The sequence below is a fragment of the Zymoseptoria tritici genome, chromosome 1 (assembly GCF_000219625.1).
Source record: "Zymoseptoria tritici IPO323 chromosome 1, whole genome shotgun sequence".
NCBI classification, from domain to species: domain Eukaryota; kingdom Fungi; phylum Ascomycota; class Dothideomycetes; order Mycosphaerellales; family Mycosphaerellaceae; genus Zymoseptoria; species Zymoseptoria tritici.
The window spans coordinates 691,649-707,993 of record NC_018218.1 but is presented as its reverse complement, the minus strand read 5'-3'; the positions used below and the strand labels follow the sequence as shown (position 1 = coordinate 707,993).

General features: G+C 53.9%; 9 protein-coding genes across 9 annotated transcripts; 3 read left to right on the top strand and 6 right to left on the bottom strand.

Annotated features, from left to right (window-relative positions):
• Positions 1 to 519: 519 nt before the first annotated feature.
• Positions 520 to 968, top strand: MYCGRDRAFT_106800 (uncharacterized protein; the record flags this gene model as incomplete). The annotated part of the gene is made up of 1 exon (XM_003857681.1): positions 520 to 968. The coding sequence occupies one exon, from the start codon at positions 597 to 599 to the stop codon at positions 966 to 968; it is 372 nt and encodes a 123-aa protein (XP_003857729.1).
• A 184-nt stretch (positions 969 to 1,152) lies between these two features.
• Positions 1,153 to 2,078, top strand: MYCGRDRAFT_88745 (uncharacterized protein; the record flags this gene model as incomplete). Its single annotated transcript, XM_003857682.1, has 3 exons — positions 1,153 to 1,339; positions 1,415 to 1,950; positions 2,022 to 2,078. The coding sequence occupies 3 exons, from the start codon at positions 1,153 to 1,155 to the stop codon at positions 2,076 to 2,078; spliced, it is 780 nt and encodes a 259-aa protein (XP_003857730.1).
• A 307-nt stretch (positions 2,079 to 2,385) lies between these two features.
• On the bottom strand, positions 2,386 to 4,720 carry MYCGRDRAFT_106799 (uncharacterized protein; the record flags this gene model as incomplete). Its single annotated transcript, XM_003855864.1, has 2 exons — positions 2,386 to 4,335; positions 4,388 to 4,720. 2 exons carry the CDS (start codon positions 4,718 to 4,720, stop codon positions 2,386 to 2,388), a joined length of 2,283 nt encoding a protein of 760 aa, XP_003855912.1.
• A 1,682-nt stretch (positions 4,721 to 6,402) lies between these two features.
• On the bottom strand, positions 6,403 to 6,894 carry MYCGRDRAFT_88743 (uncharacterized protein; the record flags this gene model as incomplete). The annotated part of the gene is made up of 1 exon (XM_003855863.1): positions 6,403 to 6,894. One exon carries the CDS (start codon positions 6,892 to 6,894, stop codon positions 6,403 to 6,405), a length of 492 nt encoding a protein of 163 aa, XP_003855911.1.
• A 1,073-nt stretch (positions 6,895 to 7,967) lies between these two features.
• On the bottom strand, positions 7,968 to 9,232 carry MYCGRDRAFT_65036 (uncharacterized protein; the record flags this gene model as incomplete). The annotated part of the gene is made up of 1 exon (XM_003855862.1): positions 7,968 to 9,232. The coding sequence occupies one exon, from the start codon at positions 9,030 to 9,032 to the stop codon at positions 7,968 to 7,970; it is 1,065 nt and encodes a 354-aa protein (XP_003855910.1).
• A 389-nt stretch (positions 9,233 to 9,621) lies between these two features.
• On the bottom strand, positions 9,622 to 10,813 carry MYCGRDRAFT_34306 (uncharacterized protein; the record flags this gene model as incomplete). The annotated part of the gene is made up of 2 exons (XM_003855861.1): positions 9,622 to 9,917; positions 9,988 to 10,813. The coding sequence occupies 2 exons, from the start codon at positions 10,811 to 10,813 to the stop codon at positions 9,622 to 9,624; spliced, it is 1,122 nt and encodes a 373-aa protein (XP_003855909.1).
• A 1,265-nt stretch (positions 10,814 to 12,078) lies between these two features.
• Positions 12,079 to 12,638, top strand: MYCGRDRAFT_102031 (uncharacterized protein; the record flags this gene model as incomplete). The annotated part of the gene is made up of 1 exon (XM_003857683.1): positions 12,079 to 12,638. A coding segment is annotated over one exon (274 nt), but the record flags the coding sequence as incomplete, so codon positions are not given.
• MYCGRDRAFT_32208 (uncharacterized protein) lies at positions 12,611 to 13,966 on the bottom strand (the record flags this gene model as incomplete). The annotated part of the gene is made up of 2 exons (XM_003855860.1): positions 12,611 to 12,784; positions 12,890 to 13,966. 2 exons carry the CDS (start codon positions 13,964 to 13,966, stop codon positions 12,611 to 12,613), a joined length of 1,251 nt encoding a protein of 416 aa, XP_003855908.1.
• Positions 13,967 to 14,400: 434 nt separating this feature from the next.
• On the bottom strand, positions 14,401 to 15,879 carry MYCGRDRAFT_32367 (uncharacterized protein; the record flags this gene model as incomplete). The annotated part of the gene is made up of 1 exon (XM_003855859.1): positions 14,401 to 15,879. The coding sequence occupies one exon, from the start codon at positions 15,877 to 15,879 to the stop codon at positions 14,401 to 14,403; it is 1,479 nt and encodes a 492-aa protein (XP_003855907.1).
• Positions 15,880 to 16,345: the final 466 nt, after the last annotated feature.

Genomic DNA, 16,345 nt, shown 5'->3' with positions numbered 1-16,345 from the left:
AGTAGATATAGTTTTATTAGCATTAGTCGCTAACTGCGACCTCTAATAGAGCTCGCGTCCTACTATATAAATGCGTTGTTAAGATACGAGGTACGCGAGCTCTATTAGAAGTCGCTACTAAGGAGATATAGACAAATAGATAGTAAGAGGTTGTTTAGCAGGTCTAGTTATACAAAGTTATAGTATCCGAAATTTGAATATTATACCTAGTATCGCTATCGTCGCTACTAGCCGTTATTAATGCTACACTATATATTAGTAGTATTTATATACTAATGCTGCGCTCTATTACGAAAAAAGCGCGTCTAGACCCTTAGACTACCTACAGTAGGGCCAGCTACTTGCAGCTAATAGGCCCGTTAAGCGAGGTGGTCTGAGCGCCTGAGACTATAAGCATACTGTATCATGCCTCAGGCACAAGAAAACACGATACCGACTTCAGCCGCCGAAGGGCATTCGAGCGACGATCACGGATCGGCAAAGGAAGAGCGTACCAGACGCCACCGCATTCAACATGGGACAACTCTCTCTTGCTGCTCATCAGCAGGAATCACGGAAGTCTGAAGCAAGCGAAAGCAACGCCTCCAGATCACCAGATGGAATTCATCGTCACTACCAACAATCCCAAGAACGATACCAAGGGCAAAAAGCGTGTGAGAAGTATAGCTGCGCTCAAGGGATGGCCTGAACGGCGAAGGAGGGCTTTCGAGCACCTGGAAGACCGCCAGGCGAGAGTTGCTCGCAAGAACGACGAAGGAGGACTTTCGAGCGTCTGGAAGACCGTCAGGCGAGAGTTGCTCGCAAGAACGACGAAGGAGGACTTTCGAGCGTCTGGAAGACCGTCAGGCGAGAGTGGCTCGCAAGAACGACGACCGAACACAACTCCAGAGCAGTCTTGCTTTCGTGCCGCGAGCAATTCCTTCATTGCTAAATCATCCACGACCGCCGCCAATCGTCGTCCCGCCTGAAGATGCCAGCAATGAAGGCTTCCAGTCCATCGACAATTGCAACGAGCCCAGAACCGAAGACGATCACGAGGCTTTAGTTTCCTTCGGGACTCTTTATAACAGAGTGCTACAGCATTTGCCACGTGCTCTCCTCGCGCCTCCAGAACAGTCTAACACGCCTCTTGCTCGTACACAGCATGCAGAGATGCTCGAAGGCTTGCTGGAGGCTTCGCGGCAGATATTTCCCACACATTTCGGACGAGTGGAAGGCCACGCATGTCTCAGAAGGAACCCCAATGTATTCGACAGCTTGCGGCATGGAGTCCTCCGCAATCGCCCAGTGCGGGTATGCTCGACCCGTTCAATTGCTATCCTGTCCACTACCACCCTTGGTACGACCAGATCATGCCTCACACCAAGTCGTACGCATCGTTATATCCTCAACCGCTTCTGAACGTGCTCCGTAGTGATGGTAATCTACGCTCCGCTCGGTTGGGCACCTCTTAAACTCACCAATGAGCAAGGCTTCGAATGGGAATGTTACATGACGCAAACCGCCCTCGCCGAGCCGGCCTTGTTCTATGTTCGCCTAGTATTTGGCGGTGGAGTCTTGGTCCAGCTGGATACCATTCCACTCGCATACACAGGCTACCTCCACGCCAAGTCAGTCCGAGCCATACAGGAGGCGCTGCAAGACCCAAAGCGGGCGACTTCGGATGCGAACATAATAGCCGTTGGAAGGCTGGCATTGTACGAACATCTGTTCGGAGACAGGCGAGCCGCAAGAAATATTCATCGGCCTGCGCAGAGGCGTATGATAGGTTTACGGGGTGGAATGAAAGATTTGACGGTTCCTGACTTCCTGCGACCGATGATGAGAGGGTGCGACGTGCTCATGGCAGTCGGCAGTGATAATGTCCTATTCTTGGAGGACGATAATGTGCCGAATCTCTCGGTCAGAGAGACCTTTGGAGCGGCGGCGCATTGGGCCCCACATGAGATGGTATATATTCGCAAAGTGGAGTGTTGTGTTGCAAACATGGGTGGCGCATCGCTGGCTTGACCATTTCCTAGCCGGACATTCGCAGGAAGATCAACGTCTCGGATTTAGTCAACGACGAGGATGAATGAGTTTAGATCCCATGGAATGTTGAATCTTGGGTCAGAACGAGGAAGCATGCCCACTGACTATAGCCGGGCCTCGCTCCGCAGAATCCACGACTGGGATAAACGGTCACCTTGTAGGCATCTCGTCTCGTTCGCCGACTTACTTTCATACGCCTGCCCGCACGGTGAGCGGCGATCGGCGCCGACTATTCCAGATCATGAAGAAGTTGCAGGGTGGAGTTCTGGACTCGGCAGCGACAACGAGAAACTCCTTGGGCGGAATGGCGGATATCGTCCAAGTAATCTAGCTTGAGCAAGACTCTATATCATCTCAACCCGCGCTTTTCAAATGCAAGACATCAAACCCATCTCCATACGTCCCTTCCCACCGGATACTCGAAGCCTGATTCTCCGCCGCAAAAGCCCTGACCATCCTCTCACTCTCGGCCGGGTCACCGTTGATTACCGACCGCGCAGTCTTTCTCGTCTTGCCAATCGCTCCTTGTCCCCAGATCCTACTCGAGTCCTCGTTGATAAAGGTGGCAATGTGTCGAAACGTGAGACTAATACGCTGACCATTGTACGCCTTCTCTTCTTCTACCAGCTCGCAGCGAGGTCGCTTGTCGGCTTTGATGCCGTGGAGGTACTGAGCGTTTGTGGCGAGGGACATGGTGAGCATCGAGTTGTGGGGCATCGGGATGCGGTAGGTGCTCCGTTCCGGTGGTTTTGGTTCGCTTGTAAGAGCGCGGCGTTTGGTTCGTAGTCGCATCGTTCTTTGCGCGCCGAACGATACGTTGACGATATTGCTTCTAGGTGCGACGTCCAGTGTCTTATCGGAGTGTTCCGAGATGTAGTCGTTTCCATTGCGATATAGCTGAATCAGGACATGGTTGAGAGGATGACCGACGATCTTTTCCGCCGCTTTTCGGACGAGATCGACGTTGGTTGTCCAAGGTTGTAGGGGTACACTCTGGTCCGATGGGTGTCGGTACACTGGCATGCTTCCATCGTTTCCGACAGAACCTTGACAACAGACCAAACGGGGCACCTCGCCGGCTTGATGGTACATCTTTTGCCAGTCCACTTCCCTCTCCAGCTCATGGAACATAATTCGCGAAATGTGTTCTGGAAGCAGGTCGTACCGGATTCGAGATCCAGCACTCTCTCTCTCCATGTCATCTCCCAGTAGCGGTCTATCCTTGGTTGCACGAGTATGCGCCAAGGGTGGCGAACTCTCCTCTTGAGTCTCTGCTGCTTGAGCCATAGTTCCGTAGCCTGTTATATCAGACGGACTCAAGTTGGCGACAGCGGGTAGTGCAGCCAGGTCAGGGCGCTTCTTCAGACCAGATGATTTCGGTGCCGTGTCATAAGCAGACTGAGTATTCAGCGTCGCTTGGGGCTTCAAATTTGGACCAGGCTGCTTTTTATGGCGTGGTGAGTCATGCGCTCTCAACTTGCCGGTACTGGTGACTGATGGACGATTGGATTTGCGATTTTCAGCTCCTTGTCCATTGCGGCTTTCTTTGGCGGTAGAGGTACGGCGGGAGCTCGAAAGTTGCGAAGGCTCATCAAGAGACTTGCGGGGTCGGCCGGCTGCTGGTATCAAATGTGAGCCAGAATTCTTAGACAGGTACCGCAGCTCGAGGCTGTGCCTGTGGACCAATGGAGAAATGGAAGGCTGTACCTCTTCGTCGCTATCTTCACTGTCTGCTTCAAGTGCAGTCATTTCACCAGGTCTTGGTCCTGCGGTCGGCATCTGTTCCATGTCATCCGATGCTTCGCTGGCCTCTTCGTAGCTATACTCGCTGCCGTCCGCATCGTCGGATGGATTGCGAAGACGATCAAGCACTGTCTGCCATCTCATCGTTCTGGCCTCCATGAAATCTTTCAGCTGTTTGACGGCCGAGTCATGTCGATCCTGTTTGCGATATCCAAGACAGTCGTCGATGAGCGTAATCTTGATGCCATAACGTGCGGCATCCATGGCAGAAGCATACACGGACAAGTTCGTGATACATCCGCACACGTACAGCTCTGTGATGAGCTTGGAACGTAATGTCATGAGCAGCGATGTCGAACCGAATGCCGAGTAGTGAGACTTTGTCACTTCCAGATCTTTGCCTTTCTTTATTAAGGCCTTGACTTCATCGCAGTACTCGGCTCCGCGACTTCCTCGGATGCAGCATGGCTCACGAGTGGTCGTGCGACTAAGAAACAGCTCCTCGTCGTCCTCTTCGTCCTTGACTTCGGTGTTTGTTGGAGAGTGTGCCGTCTTGCGAGTCTTCAGATGTCAGTGGCGCGCATGTGTGTATCTGACTGTGAATGATCGGTACCTTGAGATCGCTTTGAACTGCCGTTTCTTCATCATCAGAGTACTCCAAAGCCGGATCCATACCAGACGAGCCTCCTGCGATCACAACATCGCCATTGGTATCGGCAGCATGTACAGGCCGAGTCGTCGCAAACTCGGATCGAACCCAAATCACATCGCCGAACTCGCGGAATGCCGGAACCAGTTCAGTGATCGATTTGAGGAAGTCGGTATCCGGCACAGGCAGCTTTCCATCAGGAGATATGAAGTCGTTTTGCAGTCCGAGTAGTATCAATCCCTTCCTCGTCTGCAGGTTTCTATTGTTCTGCGAGAGTAGGGCGAAAAGAGAGGCCATTGCCACCGGCTGGATTGTCCAGCGGTTTGTCGTGATTGGTCTTCGGTGAAACGGCTGCGAGACCAGAGAAAATGCGTCGTCGTTTTGTTTCGTTCTTCGTGCAGTGATCAGTGGGAGTTCGAGATGGGCGGTCGATCAAGTGGTTCGATGAGAAGTACCATGGAAGGATTCAAAAGTGTGTATGCGAGTGTTGTCGGGTTTGTGTCAGCAGCCCGCAGGCACGCACAACGCTACATTTTGCAACGTCGGCTCCAGCCTGTTGGGTCGTTGATGAGTCGTTTTGTTCCGCAGTTCCTCAGATAGCTCTTTGTGAATCTTGACAGGGATATCTATTCGCCAGTTCGTTCCTCGGCTTCGCTCCGCGGGGATCGTGGGGACATGGCAGGGAATGACCGTGGGTAACTTCAGTATTTTGCAAGAAGACCAAGATGGACTTCTAGAACTAGCGCCTGGAGGTGTTAGACGAGGATGTGCACGGAGGAAGCAGAGAGCTCCGTCTTAGTCTGGCAAGGTCGGCAAGGGTCATGGTGCGTCTCGAATTCACGCAGGTGAGCTCGGTTGCGGCTTCGGATATGCTACGCCGGACGCTTCAGGAAAATGCACTGCCTTTGGTGGCAAGAGGTCAGGATGTGTAACACAGCAGATGTTGAAGCAGATGTTCTATGCCGCACGGGCAATGAGGAATGTGCGCGAGTAGGCCATTGCATTCTTGTTGGGACATTCGAAAAGTCGATGCATCGCAATCAGCGCTGCTGCATTGTATAATGCAGAACATCCTTGAAGGCGCGTGGTGGGTGGAGAAGAGACAAGGTACATTGCCGATGGGGGTCTGAACTACCGCACCGAAGAATCTATGGACGCCGACGAAAAGACCGTCTTTCACGTTCAGACTTCGAGAGGACGGTCCAGATGTATCCAAAGCCCGTGTTTATCGACATCGACTTCTGGAACGATGCTACAGCATGGCGTCGTGTCAAGGTCGAGGCACTGGATGCATCAACCGCCGTGCATCGTCGTTGGAAGGAGCGGAGGAAGGACGTGCCGGCATCAGCATGAGCGCCACGCTGCTGCACACACACCCATGTCCCATGACACGCATGCCTTCATGCGCGCTCTTCTTCTCAGTCTTCGACATGTCACAGGCAGACAAGCCAGAGGAGTGACATGCAAAAATTTCTGCAAGTCTGCTGCCAAGACGTACGCCTGCTTCTGCACACCGCATGCGCGGCAAAAACCTCGCCGTCTTCCTGGTAGCCGTGGAGCAAAGACATAAAGACCGTGCTTGTTGTACGATCATCTGTCATCCACCTCATATGTCTGAAGGTACCTCATTTACTTTCTTGCCTCCTCTTCGCGATGAGCATGTCCATACCGTGCACGCAATGCGACACTGAGGCTTGTCCATGCAGCTCTTTCTCGGCTGCGTGAGACTTGACGATTCCAAAATGTTCATGCTTCGAGAAACAGCTCAAGTATACCCACAAATAAGAAGAAGTCGTTGGTCACCTCGACTGAGAAATAGGTCGTGAGAGTGAAAGGAAACTCTGGAAGACATAGCGCAGCAGCCTGGAAGCTTGGGTAAACTCCGGCGATTTGTGTACTTCGTAGAATATCTTACTTACATCTCAAATCTTTCCCATCTTCATAATCCATCGCCTTGATCACTTCCGCAACAGCATCCCTCATAGCACACCAAATGCGATCGAGATGAACACCACCGTCAAAACCGCTGCTCCAACCTGAGGCTGCAGCGCCGCCGCCGCACCGATCAAAGGATATCCCGTAATCTTGTACTTCTCGCTCTCCAGTCCCGCGCCAGCACTCCGCGTCCCATCTGTACCGTTCGGGTGAAGCTTCGCCTCGAAGTAGTGATCCTCGCCCTTGCTCAATGATATGTTGGTGCTCTGCAGTGCCTCTGTCACATTCCTTGGATCCCAGATCAAAGAGCCGGTGGAGGAAGAGAGGTTATAGGCTATGCCATACCCGAATCTGCTCGACCCGACTGCATTGAACGTGAGATCGAGTTCTTCGAATTGTTCGTTTTCGCCGGTCCAGGAAATTGTGATGTTTTGGGAGAGGTCCAGCTTGGTGCCTTTGGGTGGTGCTGTGAAGGTGAAGCCGCTGACAATTGGTGCAGCGAGGAGCCAGGCGGTGAAAATGGTTGAGGCGAGCATTTTGGTTTTGTTCGAGTTGTGTGTAAGTATGCTACAGCTGGGAACTTGCCCTGCTATATAGATACACGGCCCGTACCTGTTGGAATCCTCATTCCTTCTGTGAACTGACGAGTGAGGCTGCGCGTGGGCCCTGCTTTCGTGGGAGTCGTGTGAGCGTCAAGATCGACCAAGGGCAAATTGTATCGCATCAATTTTTCTTCGGCTTCGATGTGAAGCTCTATCCAGCTTCTTCTTACGATCTAGTCAATATCCTCGTAGAGGCTTTTTCGTTGACGAATGAATCCTCTAAAGCGACAGAACGCATCAGTTCAATCGCAAACACCTGTTCATCAACACTTCCCCAGATGCGATGACTTCACGATCGGCGTCTCGATCTCCACGTCTGTGAAGGCTGAAATCCTACGTGGCTTTGACCGCCGAGCTTTGAATCCTTCGAGCGCTACCAAGCCACGACGGAGAATTAACTCGTCACAGTGCCGTGAGATGAAAGCGAATAAGAGTTGTGCATCGTGTTGTACGTGCCAAAGAGTCGTGTGTTCAGATCGTTGTTGGTCGTGCAGAGCGCTGCCTTGCAAGGCGCAGCTATACGCCGCCTCGCAATCAGCACCATTGAGCTGTACATGAATAGTTTTCTCCACTATGGTGTGACTGTCGATACTTTACATGGCTCCGAGCCGCAAAATTCGGTCTTCTTGCAGGCTGCCCGGTGCTGGAGGTGTTCGTCGGATATCTCGCTGTGATCATAACAGCAGGCATTCGTCCATCTTCCGGAGCATGTCGCCGGGCATCCTCATCGGTTCACAACTTGCTTCAAGGTATGAAATTCTGGAGACAGCCATAGCTGAAAAGTTCATCCATGCGAGACCAGAAGGTCCGGTGGCGTTTTGAGGTCGATGTGCCTACCGTGCTGCATATCACGAAGCGGTTGCTCAGCACGGCAGCTCGTCGGCCCCCTGAGCCTGTATGAGAGTGGATTGCAGATCCTGCCATCGTCGTGCATGCTCCGAGGTGGATGTGTCCGGCATCCGTCCAGGCGTGTCATCATTCGGACAGGTTTCGTGGCCGGTGGTCCTTCACACCTTCTTCAAATCCCTCAGTCTGGCAGAGCTCTGCTCGACGCCCTCCTCGAACCCAATCGCCCTCGAAAGCGCGATAGCCTCTTCGTACCGCTTCTTCGCCTCCTCATAGTTCTGGCTCATCTCAGCAAACTCTCCCAAATTATGCGTAGCCACTGCACATCCCATATCGCACTCTTCGTTCCTGACCGGTGGCGTGATGCTCGCCGCGATGTCGAGAGCCTTCTGTGCCCACATCTTCGCGTTCTCGGCCATGCTCTCCCTCGATGCCGCCGGACCCGTGGGCTTAGCGTTGATATTCCGAGACGCTGCGTACGCTTCTGCCTCGCGGGCTAGTCGTGGAGATTGTTGGGCGAGACTCGAGGCTAGATTGTTCATGAGTACGACCGAGTGGCAGTCTTTTGTGGGATACAAGTTGAGGGCTTGTAGGAATAGAGGCGCAGCGAGATAGTGCTGCTCCTTCTCCTCGTAGCTGTGCGCCAGCGCTTCCAGAGCTGCACCGATCTCTTGCCCACTCATCCAAGTTCCCTCGTCCTGGTCCTTGACATTGCCGTTCTGCCGTCGTGTCTGCTCTTTAAGCACTGTCTCCACTGCCCACACAAGCCTCTCCTGCGCCATGTCACGATCCCAGATTGCGGGTTGTCCGTAAAGCTCTCCCAGCTTGACCGAAATGCCCACCGTCTTGGCCAACACGTTTGTACGCCTCTTCTTGTTCCGTTCCAGAACACCGAATTGTTCTATCCAAGCCAAGTTGTCACTACGCACTCTCTCCAGCACCTCGATCGCCCTCCGCCATTGCTGAATGCTCTCCATCAATGCTGCGACCTGAATCTTCACGCCAATAATCTCATCGCTGAAAGGATCCATCTCAAGCTCATTCGCGACCTCCAAGGCTTGTCGGTAGTACTTGATTGCTTCCTTGGGCTGCAGATCGATGTTGGTGAAGTACAGTGCTCTCCGGAGCTTTTGGGCCACGGGCTCTGGGTACTTGTGGAATGATTCGAGGATATAGGTCTGGTAGAGGTAGTTTGCGTACACGATGCCGCCTACGCCGCAGGCCATTGCTAATACTGCCACTGAGACGGAGATCGGGTGCTTGGAATAGAGATTGCGAGCATTCTGCGAGAATGAGCTGGCGTTGCGTTGTTGCTGGAAGGTGTTGCGACATGTTGTGAGCCGTACTGGTCGTCTCGGTGCGCCGTATATTTGTCTGGTAGCTCCAAAGGTCTGGCGAAGGGCCTGCCGGAGAGGCTGTGATGCGAAAGGCCGCGCCATGGAGTATTGCAATCGTCGAAGATGTTGTCGAAGTCGAAGATCACCTCGAAACATTGATGATGCTCCATCAACTTTTGACCGTTCGTCGGCGAGCTGTTCGGCGCCCGCTCCGCGCGCGGGAAAGCCCTTGCCGACCTCACCTCCCCCTGATCCCAGCAACGAGACCTTGTCAAAATAAATGCTTGGAGATGGGCGAGCGCTCTGGACGAATGTTTCACGGAGTGTCCAAGGTGCTTGACTGGAGGCCTAGCCCTCGCGATATACACTTCGAGGAGACTGGTGACATGGCGACCTGACACGAAGACGAGTGAAGGGCTGTTGAGGTCACAAACTTGTGTATATCATGCTGACATGCTGGTCCAGTACTCATTCCCTTTCAGCTCGTCGTCCCTACCGCTCGGCCCCTCCTCAAAAACTTCGGCGCGAATCCTAAGCGTGCAGACCCAGTACTCAGATCGTGCACAACAAAGATGGCCCTGTACCAGACCATCCCAAAGATGGTCTGTCCTCCCAATCCCTTATTATCGACGATCTGGCCAAAGCACGTAGGACTGTTTGCCTCGTCGACAGGTCCGTAGTTGAGAATTTTTCCGGGCACCGTGAATGTCTGGCTGCCGACAACCACGTGAAAATCTGGCAGGACTGTTCCTTTGCATGGAAATGTCCATCCAGCTGGAAATGTAAGCACAAAGGTTAGCTTTGGATGGGAAAGAGCAACCATTCTCTCGATCTATACACGTACCGATGCTGGTGTCGTACGTCGCAGTTGGAACATGGGAGTAGTAGTCCGTCACCACCTCCGCAGGAAGCCAAAGAAACGTGGTGCCACTGTCGAGAAAGGCGACGCCAACACTGCCAGCGGGCTTTCCCTTACCTGCAGAGTATGCGCCGGCGGTGAACTTCCAGTAACCCGGATCCGTGTCGACCGGCACGTAAGTGACAATGCCCTTGTGCTTCTTCGGATTGATGTAACCGAAGTCATAGCTGCCAGGTCGACGGACCTTCAAGTCGACGGTGAAAAGCGGCTTGGCGAGCTGACTCTTTATCGTGTCAAAGATGGTATTCTGCTGAGTCGGTTCGACATAATTGAGGGTTTTGAAGCCGAGGCCGAGAACACCGTCTACATCTGCCCGATTTGAGAAGCCGGCGGAGACGTTGGTTGCGACCTCGACAGCCTGGTTATGCGCCGTGATCCCACCAATTACGACTGTGTCGGAGTACACGATTCCGGAAACACTGGAGCCCTCGCCGTACGTGACGCCCCATGTATAACCCTCCAGTCGCTTGGCACTTGAGCTGGGCGTGTACACATGGTGTTCACCTCGTGTACTCGTGGGTAGATCTTTGGAGTACGCCCAAAACTCAGCACTTGCAGTGCCTATGAGCATGTTGAGGACGGTACCACCAACATTGACCGGCGACAGGTAGTAAGAGTCGTAATGGTTGGGGTTGGCCTGGACACTTCCTCTCTTGACCAACCGAGCGGCTTCGGCGGCGCGAGAAACGTCTGCTGGTATCTCAATGGATCGGATCCCGGCTTTTGAATACTTGTGGTACGTCTCCAGCATCTCGATGGGAGGACTCCTGATGACATGACCGGCGAGGACCTGAGGGATGGAGAAGGTTCCCTTGCCGGCGGGCACAGCTGGTACTGCCGCAGCGGAGGCCACGATGGCCGCGATTGAGATAAGGTCTCGCATTCTCGGTAAAAGAGTCGCAGGTGGAAGGTAGATATGAAGTAAGTTGTGGAGGTGCCTTGTGGAGTCTTCATCACGGGAATGGCTGCTTTATATTGCGTGCACGCATGGTTTCTCCGTGCACCCTTTGGCTAGCCGGCGACATGCCGATAGCCTGAGATGGGGAGGTCTCATCACTTGCAAAAACGAACAAACATTCGTATTCGAAACTCAAAATCCGTTCCTTGAAGGGAGAATCGGTCGGTACTGTTCTAGGCTCTTGACGCCACTTCTATTTGCAGCCGTCAGCTCGTACTGCACAGGATTTGATCGGAGTGCCGTCCGTTTCAGTGCTGGCCCCAGCGGCCTAAAGTCAATCGTGGCCCTGAACATGCCCCTGACACACTGTACGAACCGTGCGTTTCCGCGACAAAAACCTGCGCACGGTCGGTAGGCAAGACTAGGGCAGGGCGTCCATAGCGGAAGTTTAGTATATCCGGTACTTCAGGACAGAATACGAGCGCTCCATCAGTACCTGGCTAAGTACTGTCCCAATCGACAGGCCCAGGAAGGCAGATTGGCATGCAGAAGGTCAACATGAAGATCGCCACCGTCTTTGCAGGCTCCAGGATCTTTGACCGCTTCGAAGCTGATTCGTCGTCAACATCGAGTGCCAGTCTCAGATGTGGCCGGTTCGATGCGTGCACTTTTCGTGTGCGAGACACTGATAGCTGAGAAAGCGGACAGGCGAGGCGTGCCCCACGGTCTGTCACCATGCTTCGTGTACGCTGGGAAGATCTATACAGGCCTCGCCTCCAAGCTTCAACCTAAAAGACTTCAAATCGGCCTCTGTGCGGTATTCTGTGACTCTCAGCCCGTTCAATCCAGAGATAACTATGCCAGATGAAGCTCGAATATCGCTGCTGTAACAGTAGACATGCAGCGAGGCACGGCTCACTATCTATCGCCATGCCAGGGGGCATGCCGGTCATACACGCTCGTTGCCAGGCTTCATCTTCACCCTATGGCCGATCTGCTGCTGCTCGCGACCTTAAAGGGGACACTCCTCCCGTAGAAGAGAACCACAAACCTGCTCCGGTTCCACGAATCGACAGAAGCCTCAACAGCCTCTTCTCAAGCTCAGGCCACGCCACTCGACAGATTCCAATCGTGCACCTCCACTTTCTCAACATCTTCTCCCTCCTCCTTCCATCCTCCTTAGGCTGCGGCTCCAATTGCGTCTGCCTGGGTGCAGACGGGAAAAGTGAGTGCTCCGCGTTCGTTGCAGGCGTGTTGCCCCAAGGACTTCGACTGCCCTGCCCCTCCATAGCTCTTTTGGCGTGCGCGCCGCCAGTGGAGTACGTCGATTCCCTGCGTTCTTCATCTTGTGCCGAGACTTCTGATGCTGATCAGTGCACAGTTCTTTGGTGAAAGATAGGTTCTCGGATGAAGATGACGGTGGGGATGATCGGTCAGGCGGTCGGCATGGAAGTCGGTCGAGATGTCGGATATATCGTTCTGGTTTCGGAAGTTGGCGTGAGCGAACGAGCATGGAATTTTGGAGCGCTTGGGCCGGCAGGATGTGTTCAACTTCCATGTTCTTTGGATTTGAAGCACCGCTCATAGGCACGAAGGGTTCTTTTCGCGCGGACCTCCTCCTCCGCGCTAGCTGGCTCTTCGGGTCGTCTCTCACTTCCCAAAGAAACTGGTAATCTTGGCATTTCCTCCTTTCGTCGGCGTCTTCGCAACCTTCTCATTCGACACTGCACTTCTGGTTTTCTTGCCCGCCGGCTTCTTCACCTGAGAGCTCTTCGACGGCGAAGCATTCGACTCTTCTGTCTTGATGGCTTTCTTGGGCGGTCCCTCCGCTGCTTCGGCGAGTGAGGCATCATCCAAGTCGGACAGCTCACGCTTGATCGATTGCTCGGTATGCTTTTCCATCGCTTCAACAATATCTCCATCCTTCACTTTCGCATTATCGTCCTCAATACGCTGAGACAAGTCCTGCTCCGACTCGTCCTTCGGCTTCGGCAACGGAGCATTATCCTCCGTCGACTCAACCTTCATCATCGTCTCACGGTCCTCGTCCGGATCCTGCTTGCCCTCCGCCTCCTCATCATTCCTCCTCTTAATCTCATTCTTCGCCGCCACCTCCTTAGCAGTCGCCCTCTGCGTCCCGAAGAAATTCGCAATATTCTTCTTATTCTCCTTACTATCAATCGGGATCAAAAAACTTGGAGAATTATTCCCGACTTTCCCTACCGCCTGATCGACAGGATAACACTCCAACTCCCCCTCAAAAGGCTTCAACATGCCCTGCAACTCCTTATCCCAACCCACCCGGCTCGGATCCAACCACTTCCTCATCTCCTCACTCCCCGGCTCCAATATCACCGGCATGCGATCATGCAGGAATTTCAGCTGCGCGTTCGAGTCCGTCGTGATGACGGTGTAGGTGTACAGCTTCTCCTCGCTGTCTTCGTACTGCACCATGTCCCATAGGCCCGCGAAACACATTAGTTGGCCGTCTTTGCGTTTCGTGTAGTGCGGGACTTTGCCGCCGTTCTTCTTCAGCCATTCGTAGAAGCCTTCGGCGATGACGATGCACCGTTTGCGCTGCTTCATCGTGTTCCACAGGCCACGGTTTTCAATCAGGCTGTCGTCTCGGCAGTTGATGGTGCGCATTTGGCTGGCGTAGTCCGGAGGGCGTTTGGTCCAGAAGGGAATGAGGCCCCATTTTGCGGCTTGGAGTTTGTATTTTGTTTGTTTGGTGGCGAGGCCGTCGACTTGGGGTTGAGTTGATGAGGAGTGGGAGAGTTTGACCTTTTTGGGTGATGATTCGCCGTCGCGGGGTTCACTTTGTTCATCGCCGCCGCCGCGGTCGGATGTGTTGGCGCGGTAGATCAGGCCGTGGTAGCTTGGGGCGAAGTTGTAGGTTGACCGGATTTCGTCGTCGGCGGGAGCTTCTTCTACGGGCATGTCTTGCTCTACCAATCTTTGTCGATATTGGCCGGGCCTCATGCTGAGAACATATCTTCCACACATGATGGCCGAAATCGTCTCCGATATCACGACCAGGACGATGTTGTTGTGATTGATGTCGTCAGTCGAAGTTGTGACAATGGAAGGTGTGGTTCGGCAAGGGTCTCCGAGCGGAGAGGGCTCCGGTGGGCTTCACAATTTGATGACCCGAATTGATGGGGAATCGTCGTCTCATGAGGACGAGAGCAACCTATGAACGAAGAAGGTGTAGGCACAGACCCAATGTAAGATCAGTATGCCATAAATACGGTACTCTGGTCTCTTTACATGTGCATATCTCGTCTCTAAACGCTAATGCACAAGCCCAATGCCCACCTCCTTTATTTACACATGCCCATCAGCTCGTAGACCCCGACTCTGATTCTCGGGAAAGCCGCATACCTTACACACAACAGAGCGAAGAAGTTCATCCCACCAAACCACCTCTCTCAGCGCGTCTACTTCTCCCCTCCACCACCAAACCAACTCAATGCCCCCTTCTTCATATCCTTCATCTGCGCCTCCTGCAACTTCTTCATCTCCTCCTGCTCCTCCTTCAGCCACTGCTCCCCATGCTCCCGAATCTGCTTCTCCAAATGCTCATACTGCTTCTGCCCTTGTTCACGAATCTGATCACTCAGCATCTTCCCCTGCGCCAGTCCCTCCGCCACACTCTGTCCATCTCCCAACACCATGCCTCCACCACCCATCGCGCCGCCCTTGACGCCCAAGCTACCCGCGATACTGCCAAGTGAGAACTTTCCTCTCCGTCCACGTTCCTGCGCAAGCTGCGCTTGAAATTTCGCTCGCGCTTCGGATTCGCGGCGGGCGAATTCTTCGGGGATGGAGGTACCCGAGAAGGATTCCAGCACGGGACGGACATCGTCCACGCCGACCGTGGCAACGTATTCCAGGAATGGGATGAGAGCCACAAGGTCTTTGACGTGCGGGTCTTTAGGGTCACCGCTCCATTTGGGGATGATGATGGCGTTTTCGGGTTGGTTCTTGACGTGCGGGGCGTGAGTGTCGATGATGAGGGTTTTGTTTAGGGGTCGGTTGAGGTAGGACAGGTCTTTGACATATTCTCCGTTTTCGTATTTGGTCGCTTCGCGGCCGAGAGGCCACATGATGAAGTGGAAGGGGTCGAGTTTCGCTACGATTGGGTCGGCCATGGCGCGTGGTGCTGAGGTGAAGAGGACGAGTTCGTAGTATTGCGAGAGGTAGCGGATGAAGTAGTCGATACCCGGACGCTTGGCTGTGCGGTAGCCGTTCTTGGTGTCCCAGGTGGTGTGGATCATGAGGTCCTCAAGACTAAGGACTAGAGTCATTGGCGGGCGCTGAGACTCGGGCACATCAGGGAGAAGTTTGGGAAATGATGGTTCTGTGTAGTAGCCCATCTGATGACCCATGCGAGCGCGAACGCGGCGGTACATGCTGTTTGGCGACCAGCTCGTGGTGTCTGGAGCTTCAAGACCTTTGGGAATGTCGTCGAAATCGCCGAAGGGTCGAGAGAAGTATACGCCAGTGCCAACCGCGCCGAGTGTGACCGCTACGTAAAGCCATCTTGCCATCGTCCGGCGACGTCTGTCCACGGATGTCTCGTATGCGGACTGGTCGTAGTCTCGCTCCTCGCGGCCTCCACGACGGCCTCCTTCCGCCGGCGCGGATGCGAGGTCGAGTTTGTCCTCTTGGGAAAGTTTACCCTCTGCAGCGCTTCCTTGCGACGCGCTCTGCTTGGCACCGCCAAACTCGAAATCGAACGTGGATGGGATGCCCTGACGCAAATCTGGCAGAGGTCGAGCTGGCTGCTCAGGTGTGCCCTCCGTCTCCAAAATCTTGTCCTGCGCCGCATGCTCCGATTGCTGAGGTGTGTTCTCTGATTCCGCAATCTTGTCCTGTGCAGTTTGCCTTATCGATCCCGGTACCGGCTCATCCATGTCCAACTTTTGTGCAATGGGTTCCTGCGGTGCTGCTGCGTTGTCCTGTATGGGCGAATCGCGTCTCGTCTTTCTGTCGTCTGGTCTCGCTCCCTCGACTGGAGATGTAGCTGCCTGCGCCGCACCCTTCACTTTGCTCGTCGCCGTCGCTGCCGCAGCCGCAGGGGCACCACTCAGCTTGATGCCATCCTCCGGCTTCCATGTCTGATCCTTGGGCAGAGCTGTCCCTGGTGATGTCTGTCGTTTGGGTCCAGTGTATGGTTTCGGCGGAGGAGGCGAAGCTTTTGGTCGGGCTGCTTTGACGGGTGATACAGCAGCTTTTGGCGGCTTCTTTCCTCCGGCAGCGGCGTATGTTCTTAGCTGTAGTGATGAAACTGGTGTGAATGAGGGGCCATGTCGGAGGACCGTAGCTCGCAGAGCCACTCGAGAAAGCATCGTGGCAGGAATGAAGTCGCGGAGAGGATTG